Source organism: Arachis hypogaea, chromosome 15 (assembly GCF_003086295.3).
Source record: "Arachis hypogaea cultivar Tifrunner chromosome 15, arahy.Tifrunner.gnm2.J5K5, whole genome shotgun sequence".
NCBI lineage: Eukaryota > Viridiplantae > Streptophyta > Magnoliopsida > Fabales > Fabaceae > Arachis > Arachis hypogaea.
The window spans coordinates 130,999,168-131,019,198 of NC_092050.1; the positions used below are offsets into that span (position 1 = coordinate 130,999,168).

General features: G+C 34.0%; 1 protein-coding gene across 4 annotated transcripts; it reads left to right on the forward strand.

The window, feature by feature from the left end:
* The first annotated feature begins 358 nt into the window (after window positions 1-358).
* LOC112750709 (uncharacterized) lies at window positions 359-11,619 on the forward strand. Of its 4 annotated transcripts, XM_072216771.1 has the most exons (14): window positions 359-823; window positions 1,090-1,210; window positions 1,608-1,729; window positions 2,127-2,247; window positions 2,646-2,767; window positions 3,104-3,189; window positions 4,317-4,397; window positions 8,497-9,230; window positions 9,361-9,608; window positions 9,693-9,900; window positions 9,997-10,089; window positions 10,181-10,288; window positions 10,903-11,293; window positions 11,414-11,619. In XM_072216771.1, the coding sequence occupies exons 7-10, from the start codon at window positions 4,390-4,392 to the stop codon at window positions 9,792-9,794; spliced, it is 1,092 nt and encodes a 363-aa protein (XP_072072872.1). In that variant the 5' UTR covers window positions 359-823; window positions 1,090-1,210; window positions 1,608-1,729; window positions 2,127-2,247; window positions 2,646-2,767; window positions 3,104-3,189; window positions 4,317-4,389; the 3' UTR covers window positions 9,795-9,900; window positions 9,997-10,089; window positions 10,181-10,288; window positions 10,903-11,293; window positions 11,414-11,619. The 4 variants fall into 4 exon arrangements, with proteins under 4 accessions (XP_072072872.1, XP_025655312.1, XP_029148453.1 ...); XM_025799527.3 differs by having other exon boundaries at window positions 10,903-11,619; XM_029292620.2 differs by having other exon boundaries at window positions 3,146-3,189; window positions 10,903-11,619.
* The last annotated feature ends 8,412 nt before the right edge of the window (window positions 11,620-20,031 follow it).

Here is a 20,031-nt window from a genome sequence, read left to right on the forward strand (position 1 = left end):
GGTAACCCTTATTCGAAGTAACATTTAACAAAAGTTGCCTTAGATAGACAAAGACAACATTTTTGACGTGTTACTTTTGAATAAGGCTAAGATAACTAAATTTTTGGCCGCCCACAAAAATTGGTGTCTTTGATATCTAAAACAACACTCAATAAATGTTACAATATAAAATATTTAAGACAACATTTTTAAATAAAAATACAACATTTTATAAAAGTTATAAAAAAATTAAATAAATAACATTTATAAAAAGTTGCCTAAAATTATTCACAGTTACAAATTTTAGAGGGAAACTTTTCATATTCCCACCAATTACTTTCCAATCAAATAACTTAAAAAAAAAAAGGAAAGAAAAGACACAATGCTCTTCATCAGTTCATCACTTCATTCCTTCATCATTTAGCTTCCTCATTTCATCAGAGATACTGTAACCCTAACATCATAACGCAGACGGCCACACCACCGATCGTGGCTCTCCTCCTCATCGACCGCAACTCTCAATCGCTTTCACTCCAAACGGCGATGGCGCGGTTCTCCCTTTCACGATCGTCGGAGCGTTGCTCTCATCCACGGGCTCCTGCGCGGTGCTCTCCTCCATGGGTGTCGGCCCGGTGCTCTCCTCCACGCACGCTGCTCCACGGCTCCCCCTCTTCCTATCTCGGCTCCAAGTACAGGCCTGTCTCGCCTTCTCCTCTTCGCAAGGCCTGTCTCGCCTTCTCCTCTTCGAGAAACCCCTCTCCTTCTCCCGTTTCCACTTCTTCCCCTGTCTCGCCTTCTCCTCTTCGCAAGGGTTGTAACCCCCCTCCTCCTCCTCTGCTTATTGGTAAGAAAGCTTCTTAATTTTACTATGAAATGAATATTCTGAATGTATTGATTGTGAATGAAGAATTGGGACTGTTCTGAAATTTAGTATGTAAATTGAATTTCTGAATGCATGTCTTTTTGGGGCTTCTCAATAATTCTGAATTTAGGGGTTTGCTTTCAATTTTTCTGAAGTTTTCATGTGGATCAACATCTTCCTGGTGCTTTTTCAGTTCCATCTTTTTGACCCTGGTTAAACAAATTCCCACTATTATATTTTTATTGCAGCTTCTATTCTTAAAGCTCTGTTAAGGTACGGAAAAAAGCAGTTTGCGGTTGATGAGACCAGGCGTGATACTTAGAATTGTCCAGTGCCTTCATGCAATGAACCACCAGTATTGACTACTTGGTATGAACTTTTCTTATTACTTTTTCTCTTTTTCTCATCTTTGTGAACTTAGATAAAACAAAATTGGAAGCATATATCAAGTATAGAGTCATCTTTTGCTTCTTACTTAGATTTTTTTCAACATCAGGTTGGTAAGAAAGCTTCTTAATTTTACTTTGGAATGAATATTCTGAATGCATTGATTGTGAATGAAGAATTGGGACTGCTCTGAATTTTAGTATGTAAATCGAATTTCTGAATGCATGTCTTTTTGGGGCTTCTCAATAATTCTGAATTTAGGGGTTTGCTTTCAATTTTTCTGAAGTTTTCATGCGGATTAACATCTTCCTGGTGCTTTTTCAGTTCCATCTTTTTGACCCTGGTTAAGCAAATTCTCACTATTATATTTTTATTGCAGCTTCTATTCTAAAAGCTGTGTTAAGGTACGGAAAGAAGCAGTTTGCGGTTGATGAAACCAGGCGTGATACTAGAGAATTGTCCAGTGCCTTCATGCAATGAACCACCAGTATTGACTACTTGGTATGAACTTTTCTTATTGCTTTTTCTCTTTTTCTTATCTTTGTGAACTTAGATAAAACAAAATTGGAAGCATATATGAAGTATAGAGTCATCTTTTGCTTCTTACTTAGATTTTTTTCAACATCAGGTTGGTAAGAAAGCTTCTTAATTTTACTATGGAATGAATATTCTGAATGCATTGATTGTGAATGAAGAATTGGGACTGTTCTGAATTTTAGTATGTAAATCGAATTTCTGAATGCATGTCTTTTTGGGGCTTCTCAATAATTCTGAATTTAGGGGTTTGCTTTCAATTTTTCTGAAGTTTTCATGTGGATCAACATCTTCCTGGTGCTTTTTCAGTTCCATCTTTTTGACCCTGGTTAAACAAATTCCCACTATTATATTTTTATTGCAGCTTCTATTCTTAAAGCTCTGTTAAGGTACGGAAAGAAGCAGTTTGCGGTTGATGAGACCAGGCGTGATACTTAGAATTGTCCAGTGCCTTCATGCAATGAACCACCAGTATTGACTACTTGGTATGAAATTTTCTTATTGCTTTTTTCTCTTTTTCTTATCTTTGTGAACTTAGATAAAACAAAATTGGAAGCATATATCAAGTATAGAGTCATCTTTTGCTTCTTACTTAGATTTTTTTCAAAATCAGGTTGGTAAGAAAGCTTCTTAATTTTACTATGGAATGAATATTCTGAATGCATTGATTGTGAATGAAGAATTGGGACTGTTCTGAATTTTAGTATGTAAATCGAATTTTTGAATGCATGTCTTTTTGGGGCTTCTCAATAATTCTGAATTTAGGGATTTGCTTTCAATTTTTCTGAAATTTTCATGTGGATCAACATCTTCCTGGTGCTTTTTCAGTTCCATCTTTTTGACCCTGGTTAAAAAAATTTCCACTATTATATTTTTATTGCAGCTTCTAGTCTAAAAGCTGTGTTAAGGTACGGAAAGAAGCAGTTTATGGTTGATGAGACCAGGCGTGATACTAGAGAATTGTCCAGTGCCTTCATGCAATGAACCACCAGTATTGACTACTTGGTATGAACTTTTCTTATTGCTTTTTCTCTTTTTCTTATCTTCGTGAACTAGATAAAACAAAATTGGAAGCATATATCAAGTATAGAGTCATCTTTTGCTTCTTACTTAGATTTTTTTCAACATCAGGTTGGTAAGAAAGCTTCTAAATTTTACTATGGAATGAAATTTCTGAATGCATTAATTGTGAATGATGATTGGGAATGTTCTGAATTTTATTTTGATTATGAATTCTGAATGCATTGAATCTTAATTTTTGGGGCTTCTTTATAATTCTGATTTTAGGAGTTTTATTTCAATTGTTCTGAAATTTTCATGGTTCTGATTGTTGCTTCTTAGGGTTTTCTGAATTTTTGTGCATCTTAATTCTGATTTTTGAAGCTGTTTCCTGGGAAAAAATACGACGATCTGCAAAAACTGTTAAGGTACATCCTCCATATGATTTCACAATTTCTTTTCTTTTTGTCAGAATTCTCTAAATTTCTGCGGTGAATGCTATGGCTATAGTTTCATACTTTTAGGTTACTGTAGCCAGCTAATATCATCAATCATCATCCTGATTTAGAATATATCACAATTCAGACCTTATTTATTCTTCTGAATCATATTGCTGTGCCGTACTTGTGTTCTTGATTGTATATATGGTTTTGAATACAAGTATGTGCAATTCCTATTCTCTTTTTTACATAAATTCTTAGATATCACCAAGCATCTAACCTACATCAAGCAGTTAGAAAAATTAAAATCTTAACCCATATAGTTCAATGTTACTCTTTATATATATATATATATATATATATATATATATATATATATATATATATATATATATATATATATATATATATATATATATATATATATATATATATATAATTTAATCAAAGTTCAATTAGCACAACACAAATTGGGCATGCAAATCATACATTTAATTTATATCAATCAATAGAAATATATAAATCAATATAGAGAGATAAAGGGATAATTAAAAAAATAACCATATAAATTAAATTAAAATACTTGGATCTCAAGACAAACCCTATCTTAAACCTTTTAAATCTTTCAGTTACTCTTAAAGTCTAGTATTATGTTCCATGAATTACAAGACTTTATGTAGTAAAAGTTGTAACTAGAGAGTTATGGAATTTTGGGTTTTCACTGTATTTTTTTTCAGCCGCTCAAAAACAGAATTAAGTTCATGACATTCCTCTTGGGCTTTATTCATAAATTCTAGGAAACATTTTTTGTGCAGAGAAAGGAACAAGGAATATCTTTTTTTGAACCAGAAGATGATATTTGATGATGACACTAATCTATTTTTGTGTTTATCCTCAATCATGCGAAATTATATTTTGTGTGTCTGTGCTTAGAAGGCAAGCAGCATGTCTTATTTGATTATTTAAATTGCATAAGCTTTTGTGCTTGTGTTTGTGTTTGTGTGTACTTGGTGCAGGACAGTGATTTGGACTTTTGTTCGATTATTATTTTTTGTTTGATTTTTCTATTTTCCACATGGAGTAATGTAAATTTGATACTTTCCTCTGTTATACAGAAATATTGCTTCAGAGGAGTTTGAAGAACATTCATGGACATTCTAGGACTTGAAGATTGCAATTTGTTTAGCCATGACTCTGTAAGTTTTTTTTTATCTTACTTATACTTGTATATTTTCATATGTATATTATGACCTTTGTGCAGTTTTTTTTTTCATGTTGAATGTCTTTTATGTGTCTTTTTCATTGTTTCTTAATTTTAATAATAATATTTTTATGTGCCTTTTTTATGAATTTATATACTTACTGTGCATAAACATTATTATTTACATGGTTATTAGTTAAATAGTAGTAATAATATATGAATAATTAGGTTTTCCCAAGACCTAGAGAAAGATTGGATGAGTTTACCGAGAGATAAAGCTGAGTTTAGTAATGGTGTCAATGACTTCTTAGACTTTGCTTACTCCATCGGATACCCACAAGGAGAGGAAATCTTATGCCCTTGTGCAAAGTGTTGTAATTTCTTGTGGCACAAAAGACAAACAATTTATATTCATTTGATTGCCTTTGGATTCGTTAATGGTTATACGAGATGGATTCATCATGGGGAAAGCGTAGTCGGCATGGATGTTGATAGCGATAGCAATAATGAGATTAACAGTGAGAGTGAGACTAACTCGTATGACGACATGGACGCCTTGTTGAACGATAGATTTCGGGATGTGGCACAAGCGGAAGGGATAAAAGAAGGTATGAATGAAGATGCAAAGAAATTCTATAACTTGGTTGAAGAGGCTAGCAAAGAACTGTATCCTGGTTGCGACGGGTTTTCTACGTTGTCTTTTACCATCCGATTATACTTGTTAAAGTGTCAACATGGGTGGAGTAATGCCTCTTTTACTTCTCTCTTGGAGTTGCTAAAAGAGGCTATTCCTAACTTAAATATTCCTACTTCTTTCAATAAAGCCAAGACTATGGTGAGAGACTTAGGTCTTGACTATAAAAAGATTGACGCATGCCCGAACGATTGCATGCTATATTGGAAAGAGTACGAGAAGGACACATCTTGTCATGAATGTGGCGCTTCGCGTTGGATTGTGCATTCTGTAGTTGAAGCTGATGTTTTGCCTTCAAAAAAATATCACAATATTCCTGTGAAGACGTTGCGACACTTTTTCCTAATTCCCAGGCTTCAAAGACTATTCATGTGCTCAGCAACAGCTAAAAGCATGAGGTGGCATGACGAAGAACGCAGAAAAGATGAGAAGTTAAGGCATCTCGCTGATGGGCAGTCATGGAAGGACTTTGACAATCGTCATACAAATTTTGCTCTCGATCCCCGTAATGTGAGACTTGGCTTGTCAAGTGACGGATTCAATCCATATCGAACCATGAGCATATCTCATAGCACATGGCCTGTTGTTTTAATGGCTTATAATTTGCCGCCATGGATGTCTATGAAACAGGAATACTTTATGTTGTCATTGCTAATCCCTGGACCAAAGTCACCAGGAAATGATATAGACATTTACCTGCAACCTTTGATCGAGGAGTTGAAGGAGTTGTGGGAGGTTGGGGTGGAAACATATGATGCATCAAAAAATGAAACCTTCCAAATGTATGCAGCTCTTATGTGGACAATTAGTGATTTTCCGGCTTACGCAATGCTATCTGGTTGGAGTACAAAAGGGAAGCTAGCTTGCCCTTGTTGTAACCATGGGACTTGTTCTAACCATCTTAAATATAGTCACAAGACATGCTATATGGGTCATCGTGCCTTTTTGTCCGAGGATCATCCATGGAGAGCTAATAAGAGATCTTTCAATGGAAAAGTAGAATATAGGCAAGCTCCACCATTATTGTCGGGTACTGAAGCTTTAAGTCAGTTGGAGTATGTGGATAATTCATTTGGGAAGCTAAAACCAAAGAAAGATGATCCATGGAAGAAGAGGTCAATATTCTTTGATTTACCTTATTGGCAGTATAACACATCACGACACAATTTAGATGTGATGCACATAGAAAAGAACATAGTTGATAGTATTCTTGGAACTCTCTTGGATATTTCTGGCAAGACAAAAGATCACACAAATGCTCGATATGACTTGCAAGAAATGGGCATTCGAAAGAACCTTCACCCCAAGAAAACAAATGGTAGGAAAAAGGTGAAGCTGGCAAAGGCATGCTACTCAATGACCAATGCTGAAAAGTCAATTTTTTGTGACGTCTTGAAGACAGCAAAGTTGCCAGATGGCTCTGCTTCAAATATTTCTCGGTGTGTGAACCTTTTGGAGAGAAGAATATCTGGTTATAAGACTCATGATGCTCATTTCATGCTTCACTATTTGTTACAAATTCCTATCAAATGAATACTTCCAGATCAAGTTGCAGTTCCTTTGATTCGACTTAGCTCATTTTTTCGTCAATTGTGTCAAAAGTCTATCACATTACAAGAGATAGATCAATTAGAAGAGGATATTGTCACAACATTATGCTAATTAGAGAGGATCTTTCCTCCTTCTTTCTTCGACATAATGATTCATTTGCCTATTCATTTGGCTAATGAAGTGAGATTGGGAGGTCCAGTTCAATTTCGGTGGATGTATCCTCCCGAAAGATACATGTGTACTTTGAAGTCCTATGTTCGAAACAGAAGTCGTCCTGAAGGATCTATTGCAGAGGCATATTTGGTTGAAGAATGTTTGACATTTTGCTCGCGTTACTTACATTCTGGTGTCCAAACAAAATTGAATAGACAACCCAGAAATAATGATGAACCTAATAATTCTATGATAGAAACTACAGATGCATTTTCGAATCTATTTCCAAAAAGAGGTGTTCCTTTGGGTGCAAAGAAAGGTGAACCTTTTCTCCTTGATGACAAGTCCCGAGAGCAAGTTCATAGCTACATATTATTGAATTGTCACAAAATAGACGACTATGTTAGGTAACTCATACTAATTCTACTATATTTTGGTATTTTAATTAGAAATTGATAGGTATTTTTATACTTACAAATATTATACTTTTGAGTTTTAGTGAGCATGAGACTTATCAACAAGGAACACGATGGATGAGAGCTAAAAACCATAGCAAAAACTTTCCTACATGGTTTAAAACACGTGCTTTGCGGCATGATGTTCCAAATTGGATAAAAGAGCTCTCTAGAGGACCAACCCAATGTGCAAAAAGATATTCTGGTTATTTTATCAACAGATATAGATTTCACACTAGGCAACGTGAGGTAAGACGCAAGACACAAAATAGTGGTGTTACTTTAGTAGCATTAACGACAAGCTTTGCAAGCACAAAGGATGCAAATCCAATTCATGAAAACGTTTCTTATTATGGTAGAGTGAATGATATCATTGAGTTGGACTACTATGGAAATTTTAAGGTTACATTGTTCAAATGTGATTGGTATGAGGCTAGGGAGGATGCTTATGGCTCGACATATGTGCATTTTAACAAAAAGTGCTATCAGGAAGAGCCTTTTGTATTGGCATGTCAAGTGCACCAATGCTTCTATGTACAAGATGCATTTGATAAAAATAAACATTATGTAATGAAGACTGTTCCAAGGGACCTATTTAGCATAAGTGATCAAGTTGCCATTGATGCTGAAGATACTTATGAAAATGAGCCATTTGATAATTCGACGGTTCCTTCTATACCTAATGATGATGGTGAAGTAGACTTGGTAAGGAATGATTTGAATGAAGTTCTGGTCGATGTCGCAAAAGAAGTCTATTTTTCCCAAGAGTATAACACAGGATCGGATGAAGAATATGATTCTGAAGACTTTTGAGTGACTTGTTTCCCTCTTTTATGGTATATAAGTCAAATTTATCGCTTTATGTTAGCAGTTTTCAACTTGTTTTTCCTCTTTTATGTTCTGATTGTTGCTTCTTAGAATTTTTTGAATTTTTCTGCATCTTGATTATGAGTTTGTGTGGGACATATTTTTCTGCATTTTGAATTTTTTTGCATTTTGAATTTTTCTGCATTTTTCTGCCTTTTGAGTGAAGAATATGATTTCGAAGACTTTTTGAGTGACTTGTTTCCCTCTTTTATGGTATATAAGTCAGATTTATCGCTTTATGTTAGCAGTTTTGAACATGATTTGCTGAATATTGTGATATAGAATTTGGTAATTGTTTGTTACGGTTTACCTCTTCCCCTTATTAGATGCATATGCAATTGTATTTACATGGTTGTTTTAATATTTTTATACAGCAACTTAATGGAAAACGGAGCAACTTCAAAGAGGAAAAGACTGGTAAAAAAGTATCAAGCTCATGCAAAAGTTAAGGAATTTGAAATGAAGGAAGTATCTTCTGCTGCGAAACTAGTTCGGAATTTTATAACCAAAGGTGATAAAGGAAGTAATCAAGCCAAAATAGCACAACAGCCCAGGAGAAAAATTTCAGAAATTGGAGACAAATATAGTAGGGAGAATTCAATGGAAGGGAGAAATAAAATACTTGTAGACAATGTTATGAACCGGTCTTTGAGGTCTTCCCAAAACCAAGTGAGGAGTAATGTTCAACTAGAAGAACAACCAATTCCTAAGAAGATGAAGAGTAAGGCAAAGTGTCCAGTAATGGCTCTTGATGCCTTTTTGCATACAGAAGGAGTAGAAGTGGAAAGAGAAGAGGAAGATGACTTTGAGTCAATTGGTGAGGATGCTGGAGCTACTGAAAAAGAACCAGCTAACTTGACAAACTTAAAAAATAACTTAAAGCGTCCAGCAATGACTCTTGATGCTTTTTTGGGTGACCAAGGAATTCATGTGGAAAGAGAAGAGGAACATAATGAAGTTCCAACTACTGAGGATGCTAGATCTAGGCCATCCCCGAATAATGGAGAAAATGTTCATATCCCCTCTGAGGAAGATTATATTGGTGAACATAAAAGTGACAATTTTGATGTAGAAGGAGATCAAGTTATGGAAGAGGCTCATGTAGAAGGTGATGTAATTTAGTTTGTTGCTATTTGTTTTACATTTTCTTTTTATCTATGAGCATAGGGCTTCCCTTTCCATACCTTTCACGACTGTCTTTGGTTTTAATTTGTACTATTTCTCAATTTTTAATTTAGATACTTCAAAGGTTAAAAAGACTCATGGAAAAACAAGATGCTTAAAGATTTATGCAAGAACTTGGGAAGAAAGGGAGGAAGTGACTTTTGATCAGGGAGCAGCCGTGGGGCCAACAGCTCAAAGAGTGAAGGATTTAACTAATTTTATTGGAACAATGGGAAGGAATAGTAATTTTATTACCTTAATGTACACTAATTGGAAAGCTGTGCCTAAGCAAATCAAAAAGCGCATTTGGAAGTATATTAATGTAAGCTCCATTTATCTTTATGTTTATGCCATATGTTAATAATTATTTTATGCATATGATATGATGAAATTGATGTGTTTGTAGTCAAAGTTCATTCTTCCAAAATCTTCAAAGTTATGGGTGATGACTGGTGTTCAAAGAGCATGGAAGCGTTACAAAATAAGAATAAAAAAAGAAGCATTTTGAACCATATTCTGGAAATATTGAGGATATGTTGGTGAATCGTCCTTTAGAAATTCCAGAAATACAATTTCGGAAGCTAATTGCATATTGGAGTATTCCAACTGTCAAAGTGAGCTAGAGGATTTCAATTATTATTATTTGATATGATCAAGTATAATTCTTTCAATTTTTATATTTTTTTCATCATTGTTTATTTTAAACACAGGCCATGTGTGTTATAAATTCTGAAAATCGCAAGAAGCAACAATGGAGGCATAAAATGGGCCCAATCAATTTTGCAAGAGTGCGTGTTGATTTGGTAAGGTCACATTTGAGTAAAAATTCTCTACTTGTTACTTCTCCCTAATTTTAGTATGTTATGACTTTGTAATTGTTATCTTGATCTGTAGCGTGAGAAAAAAGAGAACAAAGAGGAACCAAATCAAGCTGAAATGTTTGTTGCAACTCGGAATGGACTAAAAGGGAAAACACTTGATGTAGAAACACAAGCTGTTATTGTAAGTTCCTCTATAATTTTCTTGTTTTAGTAGTTGTTTTATGACTGTCATGGATGCTATTTTTTTTTGCTGTTTTATGGCTATCGTGATTATTGTTATGGTATCTATTTTGCGGCTGTTTCATGGGCTATTTCATGGCTGATTTAGTTGCTGTTTTATGGCTATTTTATGCATATTTTATGGCTGTCATGACAGCTATTTTATGACTGTTTTATGGCTATCATGGTTGTTATTTTAGTATCTACTTTATGACTGTTTTGTGGTTGTCATGGTTGCTGACTTGCTGCTTTCTATGTTTTGTGGTATCTATTTTGTGGCTGTTTCATGGGCTATTTCATGGCTGATTTAGTTGCTGTTCTATGGCTATTTTATCCATGTTTTATGGCTATCATGGACTGCTATTTTATGGTTATTTCATGGCTACTTTATGGTTGATTTTATTGCTGTTCTATGACAATTTACAACCATGTTATATGGCTATCATGGACTGCTGTTTTATGGCTCTTTTATGGCTATTTTGGATTGCTGTCCCTATTAGTTAGCAATAGGTTTTTGGATTCTTTCATTGAATTTTTATCACTAAAAATAGACATATCATATATTTGTGTGTATAGGATAAACTTGATGATCTTCAAGAAGCTGGAGAAACTCCTACTAATGCATTTCAAAAAGTTTTTGGTAAAGAGAATCCAGGAAGAGTTCGATGTTATGGAAGAACTGTTACAAAAACTTCTCTTAAGAAAAATAAAGAAATAGATGAAATCAAAAAACAAAGTGAAGAGAAGGTAATAGCTTTAAAAACTGAATTAGACGACCATAAGCAACGACTGCAAGGATTGGAAGATATTGTGAAACTTATGTTGCAACAAACTTCTCCTGGTATGAATGTTGATGAAGCGCTTTCTATCTTGCGATCTAAGCAATCGTCTGCAAAATAGTGCACAAGATCCAAATTTAGTTCCTCGGCATTCTCCTCCATCGACTCATATACCAAATCATGAATAGGTATATGTATGCTAAATTGTTGTACCACTTGAGTATACATATTATTGTATAGCTGATGTTTTGACTATAATTTTTTTGTTCATTTAAATTTGACTACATCTTTCTTATTGTTGGAGGAAGTTTTCTGAAGACATAAAGACAATTCTTGCCACAATGGTGAAGCACAAAGTCTTCTTGGTTTCTAGTGGACAACTTAGTTTCTTTTTTGTTTAAGTTCATTAGCAGAAAAACATGTATTTTGCTTACTTAGGTTTATTATTTATTTGACTTGGTAACTTATTAGCAAGTATATATGTTAATTGGTACTTGGAAGACCTTTCTATATATATATATATATATATATATATTATTATTATTATCTTATTCAAATGCGGGTGTTATATATTCTTCAAATATCATATAAATATAACAAAGATAAAAGAAATATTATTTTAGATATTAAAAAAGAGAATCTAAGAAAAATTCAATAAGGTGTTGTTTTAGGTATTAAAAAAAGACAACTGTAAATAAACCTACATAAGTGTTGCATTAGGTCTATAAAAAAGGCAACTTAAAAAAATAAGGACAAGTGTTGCTTTAGGTATATGAAAATGCAACTTAAAAAAACCTGGACAAGTGTTGCTTTAGATGGAGGAAAAGGCAACTTGAAAAAATTTGTACAAGTGTTGCTTTAGGTATATGAAAAAACAACTTAAAAAACTCTGGACAAGTGTTGCTTTATATATTAGAAAATACAACTCGTAAAAAGTGTTGCCATAGCATTTCATATAAAGCGTTGTGTTTGGGTGCTCTAAGGCAACCCTTTCGCGGAGTTGCTTTATTTGCAGAAAAGGCAACGTTTTTTGAAGATTGCCAAAAAAAGGGTTCCCTTTAATATACAAAAGCGTTGCCTTAGACCAAAGGTAACGGCCGTATAGCCAACCCCCAAAAAGCGTTGCCTTTTGTCGGAAAGTGTTGCCTTTTATCAAAGGCAACACTTTCTCTTATTATAAGCAACGTTTTTAAAGGGTTGCCTCAGCCCGAATTTGTTGTAATGCTCTCATCTACCATAATTAAAGTACGAAGCTATCAAAAGAGGACAACATATATATACAAACAAAAAGGATTTGTCTTATATACTCATTATAAAAAACAAAGGCTATCTTTGTTTACAGGTATGGAATACTGAAACAAAAGACATTATGTCTAAAGACATTAAATTAGTATATTTATGCTATCTTAATTTGAAGGATATAGAGATAATAATAAAAGATACAATTTATTTTTTTTTTTAATTATTCTAGTTAAGTTTTTATATTTATATTTTTTATTATTATATTTTTTTATTTTTTGAATAAAAAAATAAAAAAATTAGACTTTCATAATTTATTCTATTTTATCTTTAAACAAAACAAAAAAACACTAATTTTTTTTATCTCTATCCTTTGTGTCTTGTTTTCGATGTTTTATTTTATCATTTCTCAAAATCAAATATAGCCAATGCAAGAACCGTAATTCCTATCGACCGTTTAGATAATAATTTAATCGCCTGGAATAGGTTCGAGAAATTAGAAGTCTTAATTTTGAAATTTAGCGATGAGATTTGAATTCAACGAATTTTTCTGAGCGAAAAAAATGTAATTTTCAACGGAAAATTGCGTAAAAATGTGTACCAGTAATTTAGCCTACAGTACCCACTTAAGTCTGTCTGGTACTGTGTGAGAATAGTAAAAACAGTACGAAATCTTAGGAAAACATTTAGAAATGAAAACCGGACACTAATTCTGAAGGTTTTGGCCCAAAGTAGGCCAAAGAAAGTTAAAAACGCTAACGGATTGGACCGGATGCAAGCCCAACACATATATACCCTTAAGTGAGGCCATTTCAGCCTTATAACCCTTCATAACTTAACATTACAGCTGCAAGTGAGAAGATAGGAGAAGAGTGTTACTATTTACCACCAACTTCCGGTGGCCATAACTTGAGCTACAGAGCTCCAATTTGCGTGCCGTCAGTTGCTATGCGAAGCTCTTGCCGAGTCCGTTAGTTATAACTAAGCCTTGTAGGTAAGATTTCGAATTTCATACTCCCTTTCTCTCCCCTCAGAAATTCAAAATTTAAGGCTTGAGTTTTGAGTGGATTTTTGTGTTTTGGTTGTTTAAGTACTAACCGTTAGTGAGGAATTGTTGGGTTTCATCCCCAATTTCTGTGGATAAGGTGATATTTTCATAAATCCTTGTAGTTTGGTATATTGTGAATATTAGGTTTTTTATTTTGATATATATATATATATATATATGATATTAGTTTGAGCTCTGGTGCTTGTTGGAAGCTTGTGGGATCCATATTTTGGTGTGTTGTGTATATTGGGGATCGGCCAAGGTATGGTTTCGGTTTTCTCTATATAATAAGTAATATTTCTGGACACTTAGGCTAGTGGACCATAGGATAAGTTTGAATTGTTGATAATGGATTATGATTATTGATGCTAGTGATGATTTTAATGAATTGTAATACTATTATTGATTATTAAGATTGAAGTTGAATAATGACAATATTGAGTAGTGATATTGGATTTGGATGCTTATTGATGTTGATGAATGTTAAGGATTTTGAATTAAGGTTGAGTTGTGACTTATTGAAAATGTGAAGGTGTGTAAGTAGAAAATTTTGAGTAAAAATGGTAAAAATGTATATGGATAGATTGTGGAATAAATTGAAAGATATAAGAACATCATTTAGGTCCATTGAAACTGTTTTGGTTGTAGGATGATTGGTTTTGATTGTGAATTTTGGAAGTTGAGAACCTAGTTAACTTTGGTAGAAAATCAGTTTTTGGTGAATTTTGGTAGATCATAACTTGAGCCTCTGATTTTGAAATTGGTTGAAAATTACTTTAAATTAAAGATGATTCAAAGAGCTTTAAATTGATATAAAGTTTGAGGAAAATGAATTTTTGTAGAGAAAGTTATGAACGTTTAAAGTTTGGTGTAAAAATTGAATTTCTATAGATTTGAAAATTTTCTAAGTCTGGTTAGGGTTGCGTACGCGACGTAGTGCATACAACACGGCCATTCCATTCAAGTTGGGCATCTCACGTATGCGAGCACTACATGCGTACACGAACTATCAGAATTTTGACACTTGCATACGCGAAATGTAACACGCGACGCGAGCGACCCATTCGGGTTGGGACACTCGCGTACGCGAGCAGGTGGTCACGTACGCAACCACCCATTTTTAACTACATACGTACGCGAGATAGGGTTTGCGTACGTTAGACCCCTGTTTTGCTGAAAAATCATTTTTCTTTGTTTTCAAAGGTTCTCGAGCTTTCCAAACATTCTTTAAGTGCCGTTTAAGAATACTATCTAGTGCTTAGGTCCCAATACTACTAAAGATGAGTTAGAGACTTAAATAGATGAATTTTTGTATGAATTTTAGAAGACGGAGACTTAGGTTTCTAGAGTACTGAGGATGGATTAGATGAGAGAGATGGCAGAGTACTGTAACGATGATTGATATGATGAATTGTGGAATAATGGATTGATGATGTTTGAGACGAGTCTAGGACTCAGACTGGAATGATGAATTTACTGAGTACTAAAAATGAATTCTGAAAAACCATTGATACATTGTTTTATGCTGAGACTGTTGAGTCGCTGTGCGTCTCGGGCAAGGGCTGTGGCAGTCTCCCACTTGTCGAGGTCGCGGCGTCGGCGTACGGATGGTGGTTAATCCCACTTACGTTGAGATGTGAAGGTTAGGGTGGTATCCTGCTCACATAACCTTCTCTGCTGCATGAGTGTGCAGGGCCTATATCCCTAGCATGGTAGAAAGGCTACATCCGGGAGGATGTGTCGGGTTGGTATTTATAGACTGACAAGTGATATCACGAGCCAAATAGGACAGGCATTCATCATGTGCATATTCTATATGTTTGTTTGCTGCCGACTTGCATTGTTTGCCTAATTGTATAACATGTTTAATTGCTTATTACGTTACTTGCTATACATGATAATTACTTGTGCTTTACTTGTATGAATTACTTGTGTTTTCTGCTGGCATTGAGGAGGTTTGGTAGGCGGTGGCGATGAGATCGCATAGCGGTTAGGCTGGCGAAGGCTGTGGGACAGCAGTGTAAACATTAGTTTAGAAATTCCTTAAGATAGAATACCTTGATTCATTTATGATGTTAAAGTTATGGTTTTAAATTTAGTATGCTTTAAGTTTGAATCTTATGCTCGATGTGAAGTCTTAGGATTGCCTCTGGCGTCCCGGAATCTTACATCTTACATTACTGGGCACTGTTACCATGCTGAGAACCTCCGATTCTCATACCATATTGTGTTATTATTTTTCAGATATAGGTTGTAACTCACCTCGGTGAGTTATGTGATGGTGACAGAGTAGAGGATCTACTATCATCTTTTGCCTTTTGATTACTTCTGTTTAGTACTCTCACTTTTGTATTTTATTTGCCCTAGAGACTTACTTTGAGAGAGACATATTGTATAAATTGTTTTAATTTTTAAAACTCTGTATGTTTGTATATAACTAGTCGGCCTAAACTCTGCAGGTTGATGCTAGTATCTTATGATTATTATACTCTTATATATACATATGCTTTATTATCTTGTATCTACACCATGTACCTTTACGCTTTTAGCTTCCCGTGAACGTTTGCAGTTTTGAAACTCTGTTTTTGAGCTTATTCTTTCATCGGGCTTCTAGAATTACTAATTCTTTTTATATATAATATTGTATACACCTTAGAATTGTCGTAACCTTTGATTAACCTTTGCTTTACGGCATGAGATAAGGTTTAGGGTAATTAGAATGTTTAACCCAAAGACTCAAGTGACAATAAAATGAGAGCATTTTCAACAAAGCTTCAATATTTAAATAATACATGCACTTTTATAAAATCTTGCAACAAGAATTTCAAATCTTGTACACATGTCTCATACACATCTTATTTATTTGAAAAATCTTGAGACAACAATTTCTAATGCTCTTAGATTCAGCAATGATTTAAATCAAATTTAGCTTGAGAAAGTTTAATGAAATAATACCTGAAATTTTCATATTATTGAGAATTTGAGTCAAACTTTGCTTGAGAAGGGTTGAAGAAAGTGTAAGCTAAACTCCTACTTTCTGATGTATTATATTATCATATTTTCTCTCTTATATTATTATTTATTATATAATATAATGTACGGATACTCACATAAACACAAGATATGATACAATACGAGATATATAAATATATAAATTTAAATTTTTTATAAAACATGGAAACGTGACATATATATAAAATATAAAGTATTTTTTAGATAAGTTATAATGATATTTTGGTATTTTATTGATATTAAAATATAAATTAATTTTTTAATTATTTTTAATATCTTATATAATTATATAATGTAATTAAATTTTTTTTGTTTTAATTATTAATAATATATACTATTTCTAAACTCATTTCAAGATAGTCACACAAAAAAAACTCATTTCAAGAATATATGTTAAGAATAAGGCCAGACACACTGATATGTGATGGTATTTAAGTGTGTCTACGCATGTTCGAAGAAAAATTTTTATTTTTATTAAAACACAGTTAGACACAGAAGATACACATATCGACGAGTGTTATATCCAAAATGTATCCGATATACAGACACGTTAAATCAAGAAAACGTCTGTACTTCCTACATTATATATGTTTAAGACCTCAATATCAAAATTATATATACCTTTTGCCTTAAGATAGCCTTAGATATGGATTTAAATTGAACCTTTTATAGTTAAAATCTAAACTCGAACTAGTCTTTTTTTATTAGCTCTACAAGTATCTTAAATTGCGTGTTGATAATTAACAAGTACAGATATAATTTACTAATTTTAGTATTTAATATAAGATTTACACTCAAGTATATAATGTATTAAGTATTATAAGAAAATCAGTATCTTAACTCGAGAAAACCCAAACTTAAAAAAATAGCCTCAGAAACTAAGTCTGATAAGTCAACAAACTACTTTAAAAGTAAATTATAATGTGATAGCATACCTTTTTTTTTACTGAAAATAGAAATATTCATTCAATTGGAGCCAAATATGTTGCACATGGCCAAATTTGTTACATGACCTGGGGCCTCCTCCATCTATACATAATTTGGAGTGGTAATTGCCAATTGGGCTAACTCATGGGATACTTTATTTCCATTTATTTTCACATGACTAAAGGAAACTAATCTAAATTTCTTGCATAATTTCAAGTCATCAACAATGAATGATCCAAAATAAGAGTCAAAGATTCTTCCTTGTTTTAGCGCTCTCATAACCTCTAAATTGTCACTTTTAACAATAATCTCCATGAAACAACACTCTGAAGCAAAATTTATCCTCCATTGAACTGCGTATGCCTCTGCTTCGTGGGCTTCCAAAGAAAAAGGTAAAGACCAGGTTGCCGCTGCCATTATTTGGCCCCAACAATTTCTAGCAACCACACCTACCCCTCCTTTATTGTCCCTGTCTTTCGCAGCGTCCACGTTAATCTTCATCATCGAATTAGGAGGTGCTTCCCAAATTTGTTGATGAGGTCGATTGTCTACCTGAGTGGTGCGGAATTCTTCTTCTTTCCTCTGTGCCTTCCAGAACTCTTCGAACACCCTGTTTGCAGTTTTAATTTCCTCTATAATTGGCAGCTCTTTGTCTTTAAACACGAGTTAGTTCCTGGCTCTCCATAATTGGTGAATTAAGGTACAGAAAAGTCTATTCTCTTTCAGTTGGAGTTTTCCTAGAATATCAAGAAACCATTTTCTTAGCGTTAAACCCTCTTCTTGCTCAGTTCTTAGATTTAGGGGTGAGGCAAACCAGAATCTCCTCGCGAAGTCACATTGTCTGATCAGATGCTCTTCGGTTTCCTCTCCTTCCCAACAGCACATGCAAGTGGGTGTGCACCTAGCCCCCCTTCTGCTCAGATTCTTCTTAGTTGGCAAGGACTTACGTAGCAGCCTCCAGATAAAGTTGAGTATCCTTGGGTGTGTCTTGGTCTTCCATAACTCCTTCCAGGTATTTTTCACTCTCTGTTCTTCATAGTTGTTACTAGATTGGTGTCTATTTTGAGCTTTAATTTGGTGGTAGGCTAATTTGACTCTGAACATTCTGTCTCTTGCCTTTTTCCATATAAATGTATCTGTCTGATCTGATCTAGGGATTGAAATTTCTTGAATTTGTCTGGCTTCAAATGGGACAAAGATCTGGTTAATAAAATCTGTATTCCAGGCCTTTTCTTTTTCCCTTATCAGTGTCTCTACAGTAGCGTTAGGGTCTAGAATTTTTGGGAGAGACCATATTCTAGAATTGTTCTATTTGGGGAGCCAAGAATCCTTCCAAATCTTGATCGTTTTTCCATCTCCAGTTCTCCAGCATCCTCCTATCTCCAAAACACCCTTTGCTTGCCAGATGCTTCGCCATGTAAAGCTGGGGGAGAACCCAACTCCTGCATTCAGAAAATTCCTCCTATTGAAGTACCTACTGCCTATTGTCCTGGCTGCTAGTGATTTTGGGCTCCTCATAAGTCTCCAACCTTGCTTTGCCAGGATGGCTGAGTTAAATGCTTCTATGTCCCTGAAACCCAATCCTCCACTATGTTTTGGTTGACAGAGTTTGTCCCATTTCACCCAATAAATTTTTCTCTGTCCATTTTTAGCACCCCAATAAAATCTATTTATCATTGACTCTATATGATGGTATAGGCTATTTGGTAGCCTGAAGCACGCCATGATGTAGGTAGGAATACTAAAACAAAAATATTATCTCTAAGACATTAAATTAGTATATTTATGCTATCTTAATATGAAGGATATAGGGATAATAACGAAAGATACAATTTATTTTTTATTTTTTTTATTATTCTTGTTAAGTTTTTATATTTATATTTTTATTATTATATTTTTTTCTAAATTTTTTGAATAAAAAAATAAAAAAATTAAACTTTCATAATTTATTCTATTTTATCTTCAAACAAAACACAAAAACACTAATTTTTTTTATCTCTGTCCTTTGTGTCTTCTTTTTGATGTTTTATTTTATCATTTCTCAAAACTAAATATAGCCAATGTAAGAACCGTAATTCCTATCGACCGTTTAGATAATAATTTAATCACTCGAAATAGGTTAGAGAAATTAGAAGTCTTAATTTTGAAATTTAGCGATGAAATTTGAATTCAACGAATTTTTCTGAGCGAAAAAATGTAATTTTTAACGGGAAATTGCGTAAAAATACGTACCGATAATTTAGCCAATAGTACCGGCTTAAGTCTATCCGGTACTGTGTGAGAATAGTAAAAACAATAGAAAATCTTAGAAAAACATTTAGAAATAAAAACCGGACACTAATTCTAAAGATTTTGGCCTAAAGTGGGTCAAAGCAGGTTAAAAACGCTAACGGATTAGACCGGGCCCAAATTGGACCCAAGCCTAACACATATATACCCTTAAGTGAGGCCATTTCAGCCTCATAACCCTTCATAACTTAACATTACAGCTGCAAGTGAGAAGAGAGGAGAAGAGAGTGTTACTATTTACCACCAACTTCCGGTGGCCATAACTTGAGCTACAAAGCTTCGATTTGCGTGCCGTCAGTTGCTATGCGAAATTCTTGCCAAACCCGTCAGTTTTAGCTAATCCTTGTAGGTAAGATTTCAAATTTCATACTCCCTTCCTTTGCCCTAAGAAATTCAAAATATAAGGCTTGA